The sequence below is a fragment of the Glossina fuscipes genome, unplaced genomic scaffold, assembly GCF_014805625.2.
Source record: "Glossina fuscipes isolate IAEA_lab_2018 unplaced genomic scaffold, Yale_Gfus_2 1, whole genome shotgun sequence".
In the NCBI taxonomy this organism is placed as follows: Eukaryota; Metazoa; Arthropoda; class Insecta; order Diptera; family Glossinidae; genus Glossina; species Glossina fuscipes.
The window spans coordinates 32,230,282-32,249,484 of record NW_023998415.1 but is presented as its reverse complement, the minus strand read 5'-3'; the positions used below and the strand labels follow the sequence as shown (position 1 = coordinate 32,249,484).

General features: G+C 31.2%; 1 protein-coding gene across 4 annotated transcripts; it reads left to right on the top strand.

Moving 5' to 3' along the window:
• Window positions 1-812: 812 nt before the first annotated feature.
• LOC119631609 lies at window positions 813-18,617 on the top strand. 4 transcript variants are annotated; one of them, XM_038023983.1, is made up of 4 exons: window positions 813-964; window positions 14,223-14,349; window positions 16,501-16,692; window positions 17,094-18,617. In XM_038023983.1, the coding sequence occupies exons 3-4, from the start codon at window positions 16,621-16,623 to the stop codon at window positions 17,595-17,597; spliced, it is 576 nt and encodes a 191-aa protein (XP_037879911.1). In that variant the 5' UTR covers window positions 813-964; window positions 14,223-14,349; window positions 16,501-16,620; the 3' UTR covers window positions 17,598-18,617. The 4 variants fall into 4 exon arrangements, with proteins under 4 accessions (XP_037879911.1, XP_037879914.1, XP_037879912.1 ...); XM_038023986.1 differs by lacking the exon at window positions 813-964 and adding an exon at window positions 7,152-7,601; XM_038023984.1 differs by lacking the exon at window positions 813-964 and adding an exon at window positions 13,964-14,139.
• The last annotated feature ends 586 nt before the right edge of the window (window positions 18,618-19,203 follow it).

The following is a 19,203-nucleotide window of genomic DNA, read 5'->3' as shown; positions in this document are numbered from 1 at the left end:
AGTTGCCCCAATGCTAAACTGTAACAAAAAAACAGCGGGATAGATCATATTTTTACGGAACCGGGGCACAAGTGTAAACGCTCAGCTAAATATTGACTTTCAACAACGTAATCAGACATCAGAAAAATTGCATTTGACAAAGTCTTCGTCGTCTTGAAAATTAAGTTTTGCTCACAGAATGTTATGTGTAATGTAATGTAAGATGAAAAACAGAGCCATCTCTTAACCGATTTCATTTTTATTCGTTGCAATGTTCGTTTAGCTTTCCAATATTAAATAACATCACCTGTTTTACCATAAAATATGCTATAAATAATTTCGATTACAAACGTTCTATGAAAATATGGCGTCAGTGTTGCACAATGTAACGACCATAATAACAGAAATATATCAGGCTTTAATTTCGAAAAAAGATAAGAGATATCTTAACGTGACCTATTTCTTTAATTACAGTTTGAATGGCATTTATAAATGAAGGCGCTCATATGTTATGTTATGTTTTCATGTTTGTGCATTTCTAAAACACACACACACACAAAAGTTACATTTTTAAACAAACCGTTAAATATCACTCTCTTAAGTATATTACATATATATCATTATTGTTATGCAAAATCATTTCCTTTAGAAATATATTTTTAATGTAAATTTTGCGCATTTTCTTATTATCTACTAAAGTTTTGTAATATATATATATGTACATGAAGCTTTTCACTACATTTGCAAACAAAATCGGCCGACTACGATAACGATAAATAAATGAAAACACAAAAAGTTTTATGGAATAGTTGAACATTTTTTACTGAACTAAACAGGTGTGCGCGGTATCATAAATGGAGTCGAGTTAAATTAAACCGTTTAAAATGAAAAGCACTGTTAATAATAGCAATACTCGGAAAAGTTTTGTAAAATATTATAAATAAATGTAAATAAATAACAAAAAGACTAAATAGTACTCATTAAGGTACATAAAAAATAGATAAATAATTTAATACAAATATGAAAAGAAATTTATTTAAAAAAAAATCACTTCAATACATACAAAACTTACAAGTATTTATGTTAAGATACGAATACGTTCATGTAATATATATTAAGTTGTGTAGAACGTTTGCAACGCATAAAAGTATATATTTTTTTGCGGATATATCGGCTATACTAAGTATTCATATTTATTCGGCTGTGTTACGAGACTGTAATATTATGAACATGTATATCTACGTGCATAAACAGTGTGCTTCGCTATATTTTAACAGATTATTGACACTTATATATAACATCATGCATGTGTGGTGTGAACTTCTCATGTTAAAAAAAAAAAAAAAAACTTTTTTTATGATCTGAAATTTGTTCAGTTCAGTAAGGAAACGCTTTCATTTAATTTCATTTGGATGTATTAACAAAAATCATATGCGATAATCTAAAGTCGTATTAATATACGATTTGTCAGCTCATTGCAGAATCTCAAGCTATAAACGTGAATTATATGACGTGCTCACTATCCCCTAGGCCTTCGTCAACCTTCTTCCCGCAACCATTACGTTTAAATGGTTTATTAACAATGACGAAGTAAGCTCTTCGCCCAACTTAACTGAGCAGTGAGATCGAAACTTTATTAAGGAGTACTTGGAAAAATTATGCTGGAAATGGAAGGTTCTCAATGATATGGCATCGGTTTTATTTCCGCAGATAAAGCTGTAGAACCGTAATCGCGATTTCGGCAGATGGATAAATCACCACTCGGATAGTCGACCATATCAACATCGATTCCATTCACTATTTATGCTAAGAATCTTTGCTCTCGGATCTATATCATTATGCATTACAAGCATTTGGTCGATCTCTGATATCCTCTGTGACGTACACTCAGTTGTATCCTCTAAAATAACAAAACTAAACAAATATTGACTTGGTTTAACACTAGAACTACCGCGTGGGTGAATATGATCTGTTTGAACTTTTGACCTTAATAAAAATAGATCATAAAACATGTAAACCATGTAAACAATATTTTTTGATGATTTTTATTTATGTGAAAGCATCTTTAAATATTAACAATCAGTTTTTGCCTACGTGGTCTAGTTTTCGAGATACCGGCGACTTGGGAACGTGAACTTTGCCGTAATACAAAGTTAAAAAATGATCGTGAACTGTTAGGTGCACGCCTGTAATATGGAAACTGAAAGTGCAACAACTTCGGGAACAACGCCGAATTGTCTCCATAGTTTTATCTATAACTTTCGATACTGTAAAGATATATGTAAAAATTTGCTTGCTAAGTATTCGCCAGTCCAAAATGGACACAATAGGTACGGTTATTACTTCGTTCAGAATTGACGACAAACTTTTCATGCCAACTTATTTCCAATTTATTCTAATGCATCTTAGCACCATCCGCTTGCAAATAAATAAAAAATTAATAGTAAAGAAAATTAAAATTTTATCGTTATGTGTGTTTTTTACCTGAATATGCAGGCGATTTTAACGTAACACACGTAGGTAGCAGATGTTTGGTTATACCTTTACGGTATCGAAAGTTATAGGCGAAAATAGTCCAAAAAATAGATATATGGACAAATTGCATCTATCTTTGGGGGGTGGGGTAAAGTGACCCATAACGTTAGAAGTACGTGAATAGTTTCAGCGTTAAAATAAAACAAATAAGTCAATAATATACGCTTTATATATATATATATATATATATATATATATATAATATGTCACCTAAATTAAATATCAATATATTGTGTTAGGCTTATTTGACGCTTTGCCAATCTTTCGATCGCTTTTATAATCATTCTTTGGCAAATTTTTGACTTAATAAATATCTATGCAAAGGTACGAACCATTGTGCACCGTGGTACTACATACCGCATATGCATTACATACGTTTCCATACCTGAGTGAACACTAATATATGTTCATAGTCGTCTGCACGTACGTGTATGTGTGTCGTTTTGCATTAAGAATAATGTACCTAAAGCCGAAGTTCAAACTTGTAACGCATTAAAATGTATTTTTACTTAGGACTTTCACCGCTATGGGACGATCGTTAGCTAGCCCATTATAGTCACTATCTGCATATCTAATCTATCTATTGGTATGTACTACATACGAAAATATATCGTATGAACACTTTTCTTTCCATTTTACGTGTAATTGCGGCTTACAGTGCAACAGCATTCGTTGTGCATCAAAAAAATTGTTACGAACAGTCATTATGCATAAGCGTGTATATGTGTATTTATCTATGCGTTCTAATTATCTGTTTTAACTTTTCATAGGTTCTTAGTTCCGTTAGCACGCAAGCAACCAAGCAAACGATAAAACCGATGGACAGACGGACATTACTTAATTGACTTCAATTCTCACGCTAATTAGAAAGACACTTATGTAAGCAGAGTAACAAAACTTATGTGCCTCGAGTATACATTTACTTACAAAGCGTAAAAATAAGACCACAATAAATTATAAAAAAAAGCACCAAAAGACAAATTAACAAAAAAAGGTAATGCTTAGCAATGAAAAGGCAGTCAACAGTTTACCAACGAAAAGCAAACAACAACTAAACAGCTGCATTCTGACGATAAATGTGACGAAATTGAACGTTAAAGAAAAAGTTAACCAACTAACCAAATCGTCAGTTAGATAGTTAACTGTACGTTTGACACTATTCACTGACCCATTTGTATGCATTCGCTTTACCGCGTGAAATTAATTTGAATTTGATTAAGCACAAAAAAGTACAAACATTATAGGCGGACAGAGTCGATCATTAAATACCCTGCATAGCTTCGTTTAATACAAGTCTTCATTTATTTGCAAGTAATGTGATATTTTTCACGTTCCAGCGTTCGTCAGTAAATTTTTGAATGTTTTTGCCATAGAAGAAGAAGAAGATTAAAAATATTGTTCCCTTCGATCCAAATGCTTGACAGAAACTTAATAGACTGAAGTACTATTAATCGGCGAACTTTGTCCAGAAATTCTGAGAATTTCGAATTTCTTCATGTAACGATTGCTTTAAAAGAAGGCGTTTTATCGCGAGAGTCACCGTAAAAATGGTATAATGCAATTTAATTTTCAATAGGATTCGTTGTTGGATCAAAGCACGTCACTTGCAACATTCAGAAAATTGGTCGAATATCAGACGGATAGAGAAAGAAAGAAGGAAATGTGATTATGAATCCATCGGTATAGTACGAGAATGATTATCTTAATCTCTCTATGTATTTCACATGCATCTGCATAAATTTAATATGCCTTACACTATAAGTGGTGTACGGTATAGAAACAATAAGAATGAATTTGTGCTTAATTAAAACATTGTGTTGCTTTGATTATTATGGTCCCGGTCACCGGAAAGCATTTTCTACATATGTATATCTGCACTTTACTTATTTTGAATAATTTGTAACAATATATTTTTGTTTTCTTCTTCTTCTTCTTACTTGCGAGCCCTATGATCAAAAATTTGAAATATATTTTGCTTATAGACGTTCTTGTCGGCAAAATATAATATCATGCATGACTAGTTAACTAGTTAAGATAAAAACTTGACTTTAGGCTTCAGGGTAGTTTGGATAAGTTGCCAGTGTTTTATAAGAGAAAACGTAACGAGTACGACAGCATAATGAACAAAATTATGATTGCCCTACGGCGGAAAATAACATCTCTAAGCATTACATAACAGTGTAAGTGTAAGTTATGCAAGTCCCTTTTAAGTTTTGAATAGCTCGAGTTTTACTTATTTACTTAGCCACCGTTCAATTTTATTAAAAAATCCGCGGAAAAGATATCCAAAATTATCCGTAATAAAGGCATACTTTCACAACTAGGCTCATTTAGAAAGAGGTCTAACAAATAGACCTATATGATTCAAGCTTACTCCAGTGGATTTATATGCTCACTAATTTCTGTTGAATCAATTTCTATCGTAAAATGATAAAACTTGAAATTTGTTAACATATCGGGATTAATACCATGTAAGCACCTGTATAGGTCAGGTAGTAGTTTTTGCCGATTTCTTTCGAGAAATATAAAAAAAGGCAATTTTTCCAAAGTAGGTTTCATGCGAACAGCCTATCCGGTCTCAGGGCATAAAACGCGAGTGTGCACATATAGACATCAAATGGATAGATAGATAAAAACGCTAGAATCGATTTAGAAAATGATTCCAGATCGACTACTACTTTACTAAAAAATAACAAAATTTTTTTTGGTATTACATACACCCGCACAAACGTAAAATACCGATAAAATATAAACTGTAATTTGTATGTATGATGTAGAAGAAAAGCTGGTGAAAATTTCAACATCGACCTGTAACACGTATTCGTGACAAAGAGAATGACATCAAATATGCTATCGCAATGGCCAAGTGAATAGGGGTCTTTGAGTTCTGAACTGGCCGACAGGATTCGTAGGCCAAAGAGTAAAATCAAAAGCGGAAAGTGATGTCATAAGCAAAAAATGGAACCATAAGCGAAAAAGTTAATATAAATACAAGAACAACAATAATAATAAATTGAAAAAAATAAAGAAATAAATAAATAAATAGAAAGTATAGAAGTACGAACATGTGCTTTTGTTGGCGGAAAATGATCAGATGTACGATAGGTACTAAATAAAGCGACTAAAGCGAAACCAAAACATAAATGACTGTCGTATCGAGTACATATTCAATATTGAGTTCTGTAAACTGGCTCCTGTATTGAGCGTGCATTTGTACTGCGTGTTCAATAGAGAGTGCGACGAAAATGCCGCTTTAACGTATGGAAGATGAAAAATCTATCCATGTATTGATGTTTTGTCATTATTTCAAGAAATTTACATTTCTCTCTTTGTTTTATCAGATATCCACATGTTTACTTTATATCACTTCGGGCGAGTCCGAAAAAGTCCGAAAAACCAAAACGTGCTCCAGTTAGTTGTTGTTTCCATACCAAAGCGTTAATAATTGCTCGTCAAACATCACAAGTCAATCCAACAGAAAGAAGATGAAATGAATAATAATTTTGATAATGCTTGCATATTCATTTTGTAGAATGAAAGAACTGAATATATGAAGTATGAAAGTGTATGAAGGTGTATTTTTTAATTTTGAAAGAACGAATAAGAAAAAAGTTCAAGATTAATCAGTGCAGGATTCTATTAGAATATTCGAATATGAGATGGTATCCGTAAACTCGATAGATGCCTTAATAAGCTGAAGGAAAATGAAGGAATTTAGGCTGGCATTCACACCACACTATCATGCAAGCATTCACGTTTTGAAAACATCAGTGAATAATGCTGTGCAAGGCAATGTATAAGTCTTGTATAGGATAGCATACATCACAACATCCACGTAAATGATATAAACGAAAACGAGTCTTGCATGCCTGCGTATACACGCAACGCTTGTGCTTGAGCGTCTGCATATGTCGATATACGTGTCTGCAAGAAAAGGAAAATAAGCGTTCGAGAACGTAGCATATAACAATGGCAAATATTGAATACCAATCCCATTGAACGCTATAATTTTCCTCTTTTCATTCATCTTTTTTTTGACGGCTAAATGTAACGTGCACGTTTTCCATTGTTACTCAATCTTTTATGCTTCCTAATCTATAAAGAAAATTGCTTTGAAATGCGAACCAAACATTTACGAGGAACGTCTAAAACTTTTCTAAAAAATATATGACCAACATTTATTTATACGCCCACAAAAGACTTTATCCTTACTGGTACAAGCAATTCCAGAGTAAAATTAACGGTCAGACCGGTCAGAACGGAAGCCTTTCCCAATTCTAAGGTACGTATTTGAGTTGTCAACGATTTGTTCTATAACGAATACATAAAACGTTGTGTATATATTCGTTTGACGTGATTGGATAGTCCGAGCTGATGAGTTGCCTGTTTTCGTCTTCTCTTCAAAACGTTTTCGCTCGTAAATAACATACACATAGCCGTTGCTATGAATATATTTTATATGCGTTTTATATGGTTTTCGTAAACTCACATTTTCTCGTTTCGAGAACGCATGACACTCTTATCGATGTTTTACTGAGATACTCTTATCTTATAATGTAATAAAAGTTAAGCAAAACAATTTCTACCAAATGACTTTAGCTTGCGTAGATGTGACTTGTGGCAAATTTTCAAAGTAGAAGCAAAATTCAAGGGAAAAAACTTATACTCGATAATCAGATAGATCCAGAATACTCATTGTCTTACGGCAATATATAAAAATTGGAAAGCATTGTGCTTAAGAGAATTGAGGGGTATATGTGAATTTTATTTAAATTACGCGATTGATATGGTGTCAGTAAATAATTGTACCAAGTCAATATCTTCCGTCACTCTAACAACTGTTAATCATAATTTTTCCGTTATTATGAATGTTCTTATAAGAGATGAAGATATGAATGGTTACTAAGTCGTTACGAAATCTAAAGTCATTTAAAATTGATAGATCTTAAAGTAATTGTGCTGTAGCGGGCGTACAAAGGTAGACATAATTTAATATAACTTTGCATTATCCATCACCACGACCACAAATCTTTTGCTTTAGATTCGAGTATTAAGTCTTCTACTGACACATCTTGAAAGTAAATTTTGTAAGTTTAATACAAATTTTTTTCCTATTTGATATAATATTATAACAATAATTATATAAATCTCGAAAGAAAAGCACTTGATAAATATTATCTTTGGTAGCATATAAAAAAGAAACATAAAATAAATATCTGGTGTGCGGTAACTAGGAAGCGGACATAGATAACTTCAATATACCGCTTATATAAACAAATAATGTTTGCACATTATGGCTCATATATCGGTGAACATGTTAACTTCATCATGTTGTTTGCCATATATTGCGTATAAAAAATTGCATAGAAATTCTTTAAAATCATGCTCCAACCATTCAGTAAAATCAAACTCTATACGAATGTACAACGATGACATCAGAGTATTACAAACTGAACTGATACTTGATAAAAGTCTGTCATAAAGTCTTCAATCCCGTCTGTCATCAATATATGACTGTAGGAATATATGAATGTATGACTATATGAATAGGGAATTACATGAGTGAACGAACGCGTGAACATATGAACGGATGAATATATGAATCCGTAAATGCACGAGTACGTCAATGTATGAGTATACGAATGAAAGTCTCTATTAATGTGTGAATATTATCAATGTATATATGTATGAATATATGAATGTAGAAATATAAATTCATATATAAATATGTATATATAATATGCATGCTCAATATTTCAATATATGAATATATTGTTATAGAAATACATTACATTAATATACAAGTACCTGATTACATAGAAACATATGAAAATCTAAAATTATGAATATATGAATATGTAAAACTATGAATATATGAATATGTGAATATATGAATAAGTGAATATGTGAATATATGAATAAGTGAATATGTGAATATGTAAAACTATGAATATATGAATATGTAAATCTATCCATGAACGCATGAGTGCATCATGAATGAATGCTTTTATTAACCTGTGAACATGAACGTATGAATATATGAATGTATAAATATAAAAATGTATAAATCTATGAACGTTTAGATGCAACAATTTATGAATATATGAAAATATGCAGGTATATGCATATGAATGTATGAAAATATGAATATATAAATGTATGGCACGCATGATGAATGTTTGAACATATGATTGTCTAATAATAGGAATATATGAATATATTTATATGAATATCTGAATGTATGCAAATACAGGGATAATGCTTTCATTACGGCATCACTTTTAAATGTCAATTACGCGTTACATGTACAATGCAATAAGCCTTACTCGTGCTATATTCGGAACTTTATATCGTTTTACGCCAAATTTTTTCTTAAATAGGGTAACATTCTTAGCCGATATAAGAAATTCGAATTGTTTAAGTCATCGTTTATAGCAAGAATTTATGACTTACAGGATCCGAAATTTACTTTAAACGCTCTTAAGGAACCGAACCGTTTAAAATGATGGATGTCCATAATGCGCCCCAAACCGAATAACGTTTTCTTTCGTATCTCTGATCTGTTTATTACATAAATTTCCCTTGCGTTGAATAATCACATATGAGAGAAATGAACACTTCATTTTCATTGAATTGCACACACTCGTATATACGTATATAAGAAAGAGCAAGACTTGGTTAACTTGAAAGTTGAAAAACTCTTTTCTTTAATACATTTCCCCCTATAAATAAGATGTACATATTTTCTACACGCACGCGTACAATCTCCAAACTATGTATACATTTATATGTAACAATATAAACATAATCTTAGGCGGATATCTTTGTGCTCATCATTAAAGATTACCATTAAATATAGTTATGAATATTTTGTAATTGGCGAAATGGATTCACATAAAAAACTGCCTAACGCAAGCAAATAATGATTGTCACTCCTTCATGGAATAATGACGCGTTATATAGGTGCGAATTAATAACAGTTGGCTTGTTAAGAAAAATTTAACAAAATGTGGAATAATTCCAGTACAAACAAAACATGGCGTTCTCGACTTGTTTCGAAAGGTTTATAAAAAGCAAACCAACTGAGTTGTTTTATGATATGTGATATGTGATCTCTAATTGCCATAGAGAAGTTTCTTTCTATATAATTTTTTGTAAGCAACCCTACCAATTTTGTAAATAATCCGTTAAACTATTTATAATCCAGTGGCACGAGGCTTACACAGGGAGTATTGGAAATAGCACCTAATAAGAAGAGAGTTTTACGTAACGGTACATAGGAAATCTAATTAGTTAACTAATTTTATTTTCAAAAAATTTTTCATGCATTTTTTTTTTTGTTTTAAAAATTGCTTTCCCTCTACCATCAAATATGCGGAAAAAGTTAATAATCAAAAAAAAGAAAATGTTGAGCTCAATCATGACTAAACTAAATGTACTCCTGGAAATATACATTAAATATATAGGCGTATATAAGTCAAAATATACGTGCACTAAACAGATATATTTAATACAAATAAATGATCCTTTGGGGGCTAATTCCGCTATGCCATGTAATTTCGTATCGAATTGAAGTCGAAAATTTAAATAATTCTTCAGTACGTAGCATATCAGGTCTAGGTGCTCGGCATGCAACGAAAGTATCTATAAAATTCGACTCCTTTTCGAGTCGCTAAACACATCTCTACACATACCAAATTTCGGCCAAACATATGGTTTGCTCACTGGGGCAAAAAAAAAAAACGTCCATCCAAGATGGAACATGTTGGAAACAAATATGTGACGTTAAGCTACAAATAAAAATTGAATGTTGTAGTCCATGTGTCGCATACGTGTGTCACCTCAAATTAGAAAAAAGCATCGAAAATAATAATATGTTTTATTATATACTATAAACGGGTTAATCGACGAATCGGCTCATTACAGATCGGCAGATTACTTCAATATACGACATGTTTGAACATAGCTTAGTAGATTGTCCAAAAACTTACTCTCTTCAATTGCCTTAAAAAAAATAAATAAAAAAAAAGCGTTGGAAATTTCTATCATCGTTTTCATAGTTTCACGGAATACTAACAGGAAACAGACGAACAAACGGACAAATCATCTCAACAATTATATAAGAAATCTTTCATTTATTTTCACTTCTTCAATCTTCTTCTTGTTTAAAATTTATAAAGAATGAAAAAAAAAAAAAAAGAAGAGAATTATCTTTGATGCATGTTCTATTTATGTTTGCTTCTTTCGAACGTAATGTCGCGACATTTGTTCCAGTTTCATTGGCATTGGCATTTCAACTTTTCATATCCTACTAGTTATAGCGATGAAATGAAAACAATAATCTCTTCATAATACAAATTTTATTTATTTGTGATAGAGTCTGCAATAAAACCGATAGCCTTTAGATGTTTGTGCTTTAAGCCTTTGGTCTTGGAATTTATTTCTCTGGCTAAATTAATTATAATAATCATAATAATAATTATAATAAATTATTTGTTGTTTTTTTTTTTTTTTTTTTTTTTTATCAAAGTTCCATAATGAACGCTTCATACACATGGGCACAATAAACATCATGATCGTTTCATACAAATTTCAATTAAAATTTTCAATGTTCTTCCACGCATGAAACGCAAAGAGTGAAAAGAATACTTACTATAGCCATTGATGAGAGCATTATTAGTGATCCGCATTTATTAATTATTCACTGTTTTTAAAGATTTTCAGAATGTTTGTCATCATTTGTCCGGTAATCCGGAAGCGGATTACAAGCGGAATCCGTTCATGCCATTGTTGTTTCAATCTGTTGTTTTTCTGAAAAGAAACAAAAATTTGAAACAAAAGGAAACAGAGAAAGATGGGAACATAAAAGAAAAATACAACCATCACAGTGGTGGTCAAGCTGGTGGTCTTTTACGCCTATTCACCTTAAGTAATATTCACATTCGCTTATACCCGTAATAACATTTCCTAAAACATTTGCAAGCATTTGATGAATAATTCACACAAATTTACACCGATGTCCACTATAAGACTCATTGAGTGTAGCAGTAGTTGAACATAATCAAATTACGGTCGACGTATACTCAATATCGAGATTTGTATTTTATGTTTAATTATATTCAAAAGTACATCATACAACCGTATACAAGCTTGATATATGAAACGTAATTTCAAAGATCCATATATTGATATGGTTATATGGAAAGGACAACGGTTAGATTTACGCACATGGTATACTCAGAGATATGTACAGACGAACAAATCGACATACGATTGAATTGATAAACGGCTGAAGTAGCCAGCCAATAGGCTGGCGCATGAACTCATTCATTCGGAAAATGTGAACTCACTGAATATTTTGAAACGTTGCAAACGTCATAATAAACCTAATATGTTGGCAGACCGCGTAACCTACCTTATCACTTTTCCTGCATGCATTTCGAAGAGTACTACATTAAAAAAAAGAAATAATAATAATAATAATAAAAAAATAAATAAAAAATATCCATTTAAAGTATAATAATATTAAACAAGAAAGTAAACAAATTAGTAGATAGTAATTAAGCAATTAAAACATGATTGAACTTTAAATGATAAGTGATATCTTATTAAAAAAAAAAGAAAAGATTTTCAAATCCCATTTTCCAATTTAAGAGGTGGTGTGAGCATACAAACCACATCCATATAATGTTGGCTTTCACTAAAAACCAATCTGAGTTCAATTCGCACACAACACCATGAACTATGGGCATAATATATAATATGTGCACTGAAGGGAAACTTCAATAAAAGTGATTAAGGTTTTTGCTATCCAATGAAATTATTAAACGTCTGATATTATGTTACGTTATATATAAATATTGTAATTAACCACGATTTGACATAAATACTTATAACTTGTACCTTTTTTTCCTCAACCGTTATATGCTTTATGATCATTTACTTATGGACTTGTCTGTCTCTTTATCGTCTATCAGCAAGAGATTATATATACATTGAGTCGTGTATTAAAGAAATTATGATTATATATTGCGTCTCGTGCTCACACTCATCTTTATTCTATGTATTAACCATAAGTCTCGTCATTGCCACAAAGTGTCATATTCTCTGACTCATTCTCTGTTGTTGTTATTAAAGTTTTTCTTTTTTTCTCCGCTTCTTTTTAATAACAAATAAGTGAACATGCAGTACGTGTGCAAAGACTATCTTAACTTTTTTATCTCTTATTATTATTATTTTTATTTGTTTGTGTACTTTATTTTTTTTTTTTTTTTTTTATTATTATTATTATTATATATAATTTATAAAATATATCATCGCGCTTGTAACACAAAGAAATGGTGAAAACAATCAAAAAAAAACACACAAAACTCGCGTGTAATACAAAGGAATTGTAAAAACAACACAAAAAATTATATATAAAAAGAGATTTTCGTTAAAAGGAACCTGACTCACTTCATTTCACTGCCTTACCTTACGTTAAAATGTCCAATGACTTCGTGAGCTTTCTGCGACTTCGTCAGCTTTCATCGACATCATACGAATATCGAATTCAAAAGTTTTCGGTTCCTTATGATCGTGCACACCATCTCGTAAATATACGAACGATCTGAACTAATGATAATAATAAATTTTTGTTCTTTACATATCTGTAGTTCATGGCCGGAAGAATATCAAAAGAGATAAGAAGAAATTTGGGAAATTATCGCAATTCAAAAGGCAAGTTTTTAAGCTCACTGCAATGTGGATAGACGTTAGGTGTGACGATCATGTAAAACATAAAACTCAGGCAATTCCTGATCACACAGCGAATGGCGGAAGGAATTCAATCGCTACGCAAGATTCGCCTTAAGCTAAACATAACTTCTTTATTATTATAAAAGAAAAAAATAAAAAAAAAAATAAATAAATAAAAAACATTTTGACAGTTTGTCCTCATTGTTTAAGTGTGATCAACTGTAGCAATGTAGAACGTGAAAAATACTTGGAAACAAAATAAAAGAAAATATTCATGCATTTTTCCCATTTCGACCTAAATGTACGTTCGACATCTAGTCGATAATACGATTCATCGAGTGTCAAAAATTTATTATCAAAAGACATTAATTCGCTCATCAAATTCAATAAGAATCGTAAAATCACAAAAGTGCTTGCATTTTATTTTAAACTATTTTCACCAATAAGCTGCGAATTGCTTAACGCACAATATCAATTATCTGTAGGGTATTCGCGATTTGCTTTGAAAAATGTATATACATGAAAGTTTCTTGTAGTATTGTTTTATTTTATTATTATTTTATTTCCGATTGTGAAACTGAATCATTATCATCATGATCATGAATGGGCATCTATTATGTATGTACATGCTATTGTTTGCCTATATATCTTTGTATATGCATATATGTATATATATATATATATGCATATATACATATATGTATATGTGTGTATATATATATATATATATATATATGTCCCGCTTATGCATTATATGCATTATATTCTGGCATACCCTCTTTGTTTGGGGGATTTTCGAAAACCTACATTTTAGTTGCCCGAGTGTAGTAACAATAATAACATCAAAACTTAGCAAATACCCGCAGCTAAATAGAGCAATTTTTTTTTGTTTGTATTGTTGTTTTTTTTATTTTTTTATATTCTCCTATCATTTTTCTTTTTATTGTTTTTTTTTTATTTTTAACCTGTAGTAAAACTTCATTCATCACAGTAGTAATCAGCGTGGTAACTGTGACGGCATGTTAACATTCGCATAAGCTTTTACGTCTGCGCGCAAGCTATAGAGCAACGAAAACAATACTTGCAGTTGCCTCATAAGTGAGTAGTGTAAAACAGCAATGTCGGATCGCTCGCTAAGATAGACATTTGTGATTTTATTGTATGTTAACATAATGTTTACATGCACATGCGCATATATATTTACAAGAAATATATAAAAAAAAAAAAAAAAAAAAAAAAAAAAAAACATCATATTAAATAAATTTGCTTGCGAAGAAAAACAAAAAAAGAAATGATATAATTTCAAAATGAAAAGAAATTAAATTTAAATTTTATGCGTAAGAATCAAAATTAATTAAAAGCAAAAGTAAAAAAAAAAAAACAACAAAAGTTGTAGTTTCCTTAGAATTAAGCTGAGGTATTCATCACCAACAGGTAAACATTCAAATTTGACCTTTGTGTTATATAGAATACACACATACCCACGCATACACACACACAAGTGAAAAGATTAAAATCATTCATTAAAAATATAGTTATAATGAATTTCACATTGATATCTTATGCAGTTCGTAATCTCTTAACGAATGATACGAGGCTGTATTGTAAGATGCTTTAATTTTTCGCAAAATTTGTCTCAACTATTGTAAGCGGCTTCTTTCCACTTTCAAATTGAAACTGTGTGTGTGTGTGTGTGTATGTGTATCAAGATAAACAAACAAAAGGTGTACGCGAATTTTGCCAAATCAACTCCACGTACGAAATCCTTTTCTTAGTTCCTTTCAAAATTACAAACGCTACGAACATTCTTCAGCTGCTCTCTTAGTGTTTATAAAACAATCAAAAAAAAATGTATAAATAAATAAATTTAAAACAAAAGAAATCATTAATTGGCAAAGTGTTAATTATTATATAAATTTATTTCTGCAAAATTACAAAAAAAAAAATATAAAAAAATTATTTTCTCCTTTAGGCAAAACTTGCATTTCGGCCGTTTAAATGCAACATGTTTATGCATCGGTTTTTTTTTTTTCTTTTTTTTTTATATATGTATATATGTAAATAGATTACGAACAAACGCCACCAATATGGCACGTGAATGGTATATGAAGAAAGTAAACGTAATTGCAAAAATTTTACTTTCCTTTCTAATGGACGCTTTTTAAGATAATCACAGCTGTAAACCCAATATGTTGTTAAAAATATTTGGATGAAATTTAAATTGAATTTCTAAGTATAATAATGAGATGAGATTTTCAACCTTATCAAAAGAGTGAACATAATGGCAGATAGCGACATGGAGAGAGAGATAGAGAGAGAGAAAGAGAGAGAGATTCTCAACAGTGTTTAGTAGCTTTTATATCTGCAGATAAGCCAACCACATGCGAAAGGATCATATATACATATTTTTTGTATGTATATATATGTATACATGCGCATATTTATAATGTATATATACGTGGTCTCTGACTGCAAGCTGGGTTTTACAAATACAGCGTGGAATTTTGTTAAATCTCTCCTGACGTCCTTTTGTACATTATATGGGTTAACTGATGCCAGAGGCGAGAAACTAATGCACTATAGCACAATTCTGATGGAAAATTAGAGAAAGGAATCTGAAAAATTCCAGCTTTTCGAAATACGTCATATACCAACAATGATGAGTTTTTGGAATGATTTACCTCATTCGGAAATTTTCTATTCTTATATAAAGATGACATTAATTAAAGCAGAAATGCATGATCGTTCGCATTTTGCGTGTGATCGGTGTACATTAAGTGACTATCTTAAGTTAACGAGCCATCGGGTCATAACTAATTTTCGTTCTTCTTTTTTTTAAATTACCAAATTTCTCTAATTGCATCAGGTGACGTCAAGGAGATGATTGTGAGGAAAATCACCAGTCACCTGCATTTTCGTTGGCTGACTGTCGCAGATTTCGTTGCTTTGGCTATTAAAAAGTTATCTGTCGAGGAAGGAAGCGAAAGAGCATTCTGATAATACATTTTCATATTCAGCCGGCTTTTTTCTTCTTCTTGATACATATTAACAAATAAATTGTTCATATAAGAAGGTCTGTGCCTTTCACTTTTCTTTGAATTCGTATCGATTTTGATTTGAACGGTACGGTGCGGTGCAACGAAGTTGTTTATCATTTCGCTAAGACACTTAAGAAAATACTATTTATGTATTGTGCTTTTTGTACTTTTTGTCACATGTGTTTTTTTTTTTGTTTTTTTAACTTTTCAGAGTTACATAAGAGAAAGCCACCAACCTAATGTTTGTCAACCGGCACGAAAGCTAAAGACTTGCTAAACGTTCTTCGAATAGCAGTAAAAAAATTTAGGAAATTTATTTAGTAAAATCACAATGGCTTCCAATAAAATCGACGATTGCAACGATGCCCAAGTAGCGATAAACGATTTGCCAATAACGTTTAAAGTAAGTAATGTCATAAGCAAAAATATAAGAGAAGAATTTTCTATTAATATCCCACTTGCCTTAACTGATAGAGTTTTCAATTTTAATTTTGAGAATTTTTCACTACTTCAACTATAACTCTGCCAAGTCATGCTTGGTTACTTCTTGTAAAAAAAATAAATAAATAAATAAATAAATAAATACGAGCTACAAGTAAATTTAATGCGTGCATAAACACCACTTTTATATTCATTTTATTATTACTTCCGTTGAATGAACGGAAATGAACATAGGGTCAACGTTGACAAACTGATCTCACTTTAGTTTCATATATTCATGTAATCATTAAAATTTCATTCTATATGAACTCGCATTCATTTACCTATAATAAATTTTTTTTGCTCTTATTTTTAATTAAACAGGTTAAATACATTGGCTCGGAGGTTGCACGTGGTTTATGGGGGATTAAGTATACACGTCGCCCAGTCGACATAATGGTAGGGGCTGCAAAAAATCTACCGCCAAATAAGACTTTACCTATTTGCGAGTTAAAAGTTTCTGTCGACGGAGTCAATTTGGAAATTATTTCACCTAAAGCCAGCATTAATCATTGGAATTATCCTATCGATACGATATCGTATGGTGTACAGGATCTAGTCTATACCCGGGTATTTGCCATGATTTTAGTCAAAGATGATCATTGTTCGCATCCGTTTGAAGTGCATGCTTTCGTTTGCGATAGCCGTGCTATGGCTCGGAAATTGACCTATGCTTTGGCAGCCGCTTTTCAGGATTATTCGCGACGTGTTCGAGAGAACGGTGAAATTCAAAATGATAAAATAACACCGACACGTCAAAAGTTTGCCATCGATTTACGTTCACCGGAAGAATTAGCAGCAGGCGTTGATGATGAGACAGAAGCCTAGTACTTGCACTCATTATATGTTTTTTTTTTTTTTTTTATATATATCAACCTAAAAGTATTTAAGAATAATGTGATGCGTTACTGATATATATATATATATATACACGAATATGTATTTGTATGTATAGTAAAATGATCAACCAAACAGTTGACTTTAAATTAATCAATTATCCACAGGTTGTAATGCTACCAAATCTATGTAATATATTATGTATGTACATTTTCATACTGTATTTGAGAAGTAGAAAGGACGATTTCTATTCCTGTATTTCAACAGTTATACATTATATACAGCTAATAATCCAAAGTAAAAGCGAATGAATTTTACATTTATTGTTTTACTAATTACTTATCATTTTTCATATAGTTTTCCTTCAAGTTCTCATGAACCTTAGATATGCACCATAAAGCAGTTCGTGATTTTTATGTGCATCATTAATTCATCACTGATTTGTATTGTATGTATGCATGTACATATATATATATATGTACATATACATATACATTCCGGTAAAACCGGCAAAATTAAATTTTGTACCGATTTAATAACATCTGCCCCTTGGTACATTGGTCGTTGGTAGTTTGAGAGGCGAAACAATTGTTTACATAATTTTTCTTTAAACTCGTTTTTCATTCAAAGGACAAAGCTGGACATAGACTTCTTATGTATGCTTATTCAGCTACGATAATATAATAAAGAATGCATCAAAAGAATGGATAACATGTGGTCACTACTGAAAAAAACAAACCGCATATTAGCTTAAAAAAGTGCTTTTAACTCTATTTTATCAGTATATACTACAATTATATTATTGTTATTATTTGCATTATTTGCACATATTTGCATTTTTAGTATTACAATCCACACTACTTTAAAGTTAATCTTAATTCAAGGTCAGCTACTATATCCAACTCACGCCAAGGAAATCAAATCAAGAACATTGGCGGGATTTGCAGCACACCAATCTGCTTCTCATGTCTGCCGCAATTAAATATTTAGGTTGTGATTGCTTATAGCTTTCAACAAGTCGAAGATTGGCATTCAGACCGGGTAAACCTATGGAAATCTTGAGAGTATACCAACAAAATTATTCAGATTTAATTTTACGCTTTCTATTTCTCTCTCTCTCTCTCTCTCTCTCTCTCTCTCTCTCTCTCTCTCTCTAATGAATTAACTTTTTGTCTTTTTGAAAAAACGAGCATTAACCGGTAGTCCTCACCTTGCCTTCATCGTACATTATTTTCTATAGAGTAAATAATTTAATTAATAATTAATTCATTAATATTATAATTTACACAAGCACCTAATAATAATAATAACAAACTGGTTTTTTCTAAATAAACATAAGAAAGAAAAGAATATAAATCGAGCACTCCTGTATTAGTTAAGAGGGTCTATTTCCTGGCTTGAAGACAGACTATGCCATAACAATGATGTGGTATACGATATCATTCAACCTCCTCTTACAGGATTCAACCTACATTTATATGGCTACCATGTCCGATTCTCGTTGTGTTCTTCCTTATAAAGCGAATAAATTTTGCAAAATTATTGCCTTAATACTCACTACTGGAGGATGCGGGTGTATTCATTTTGTCTAAACATG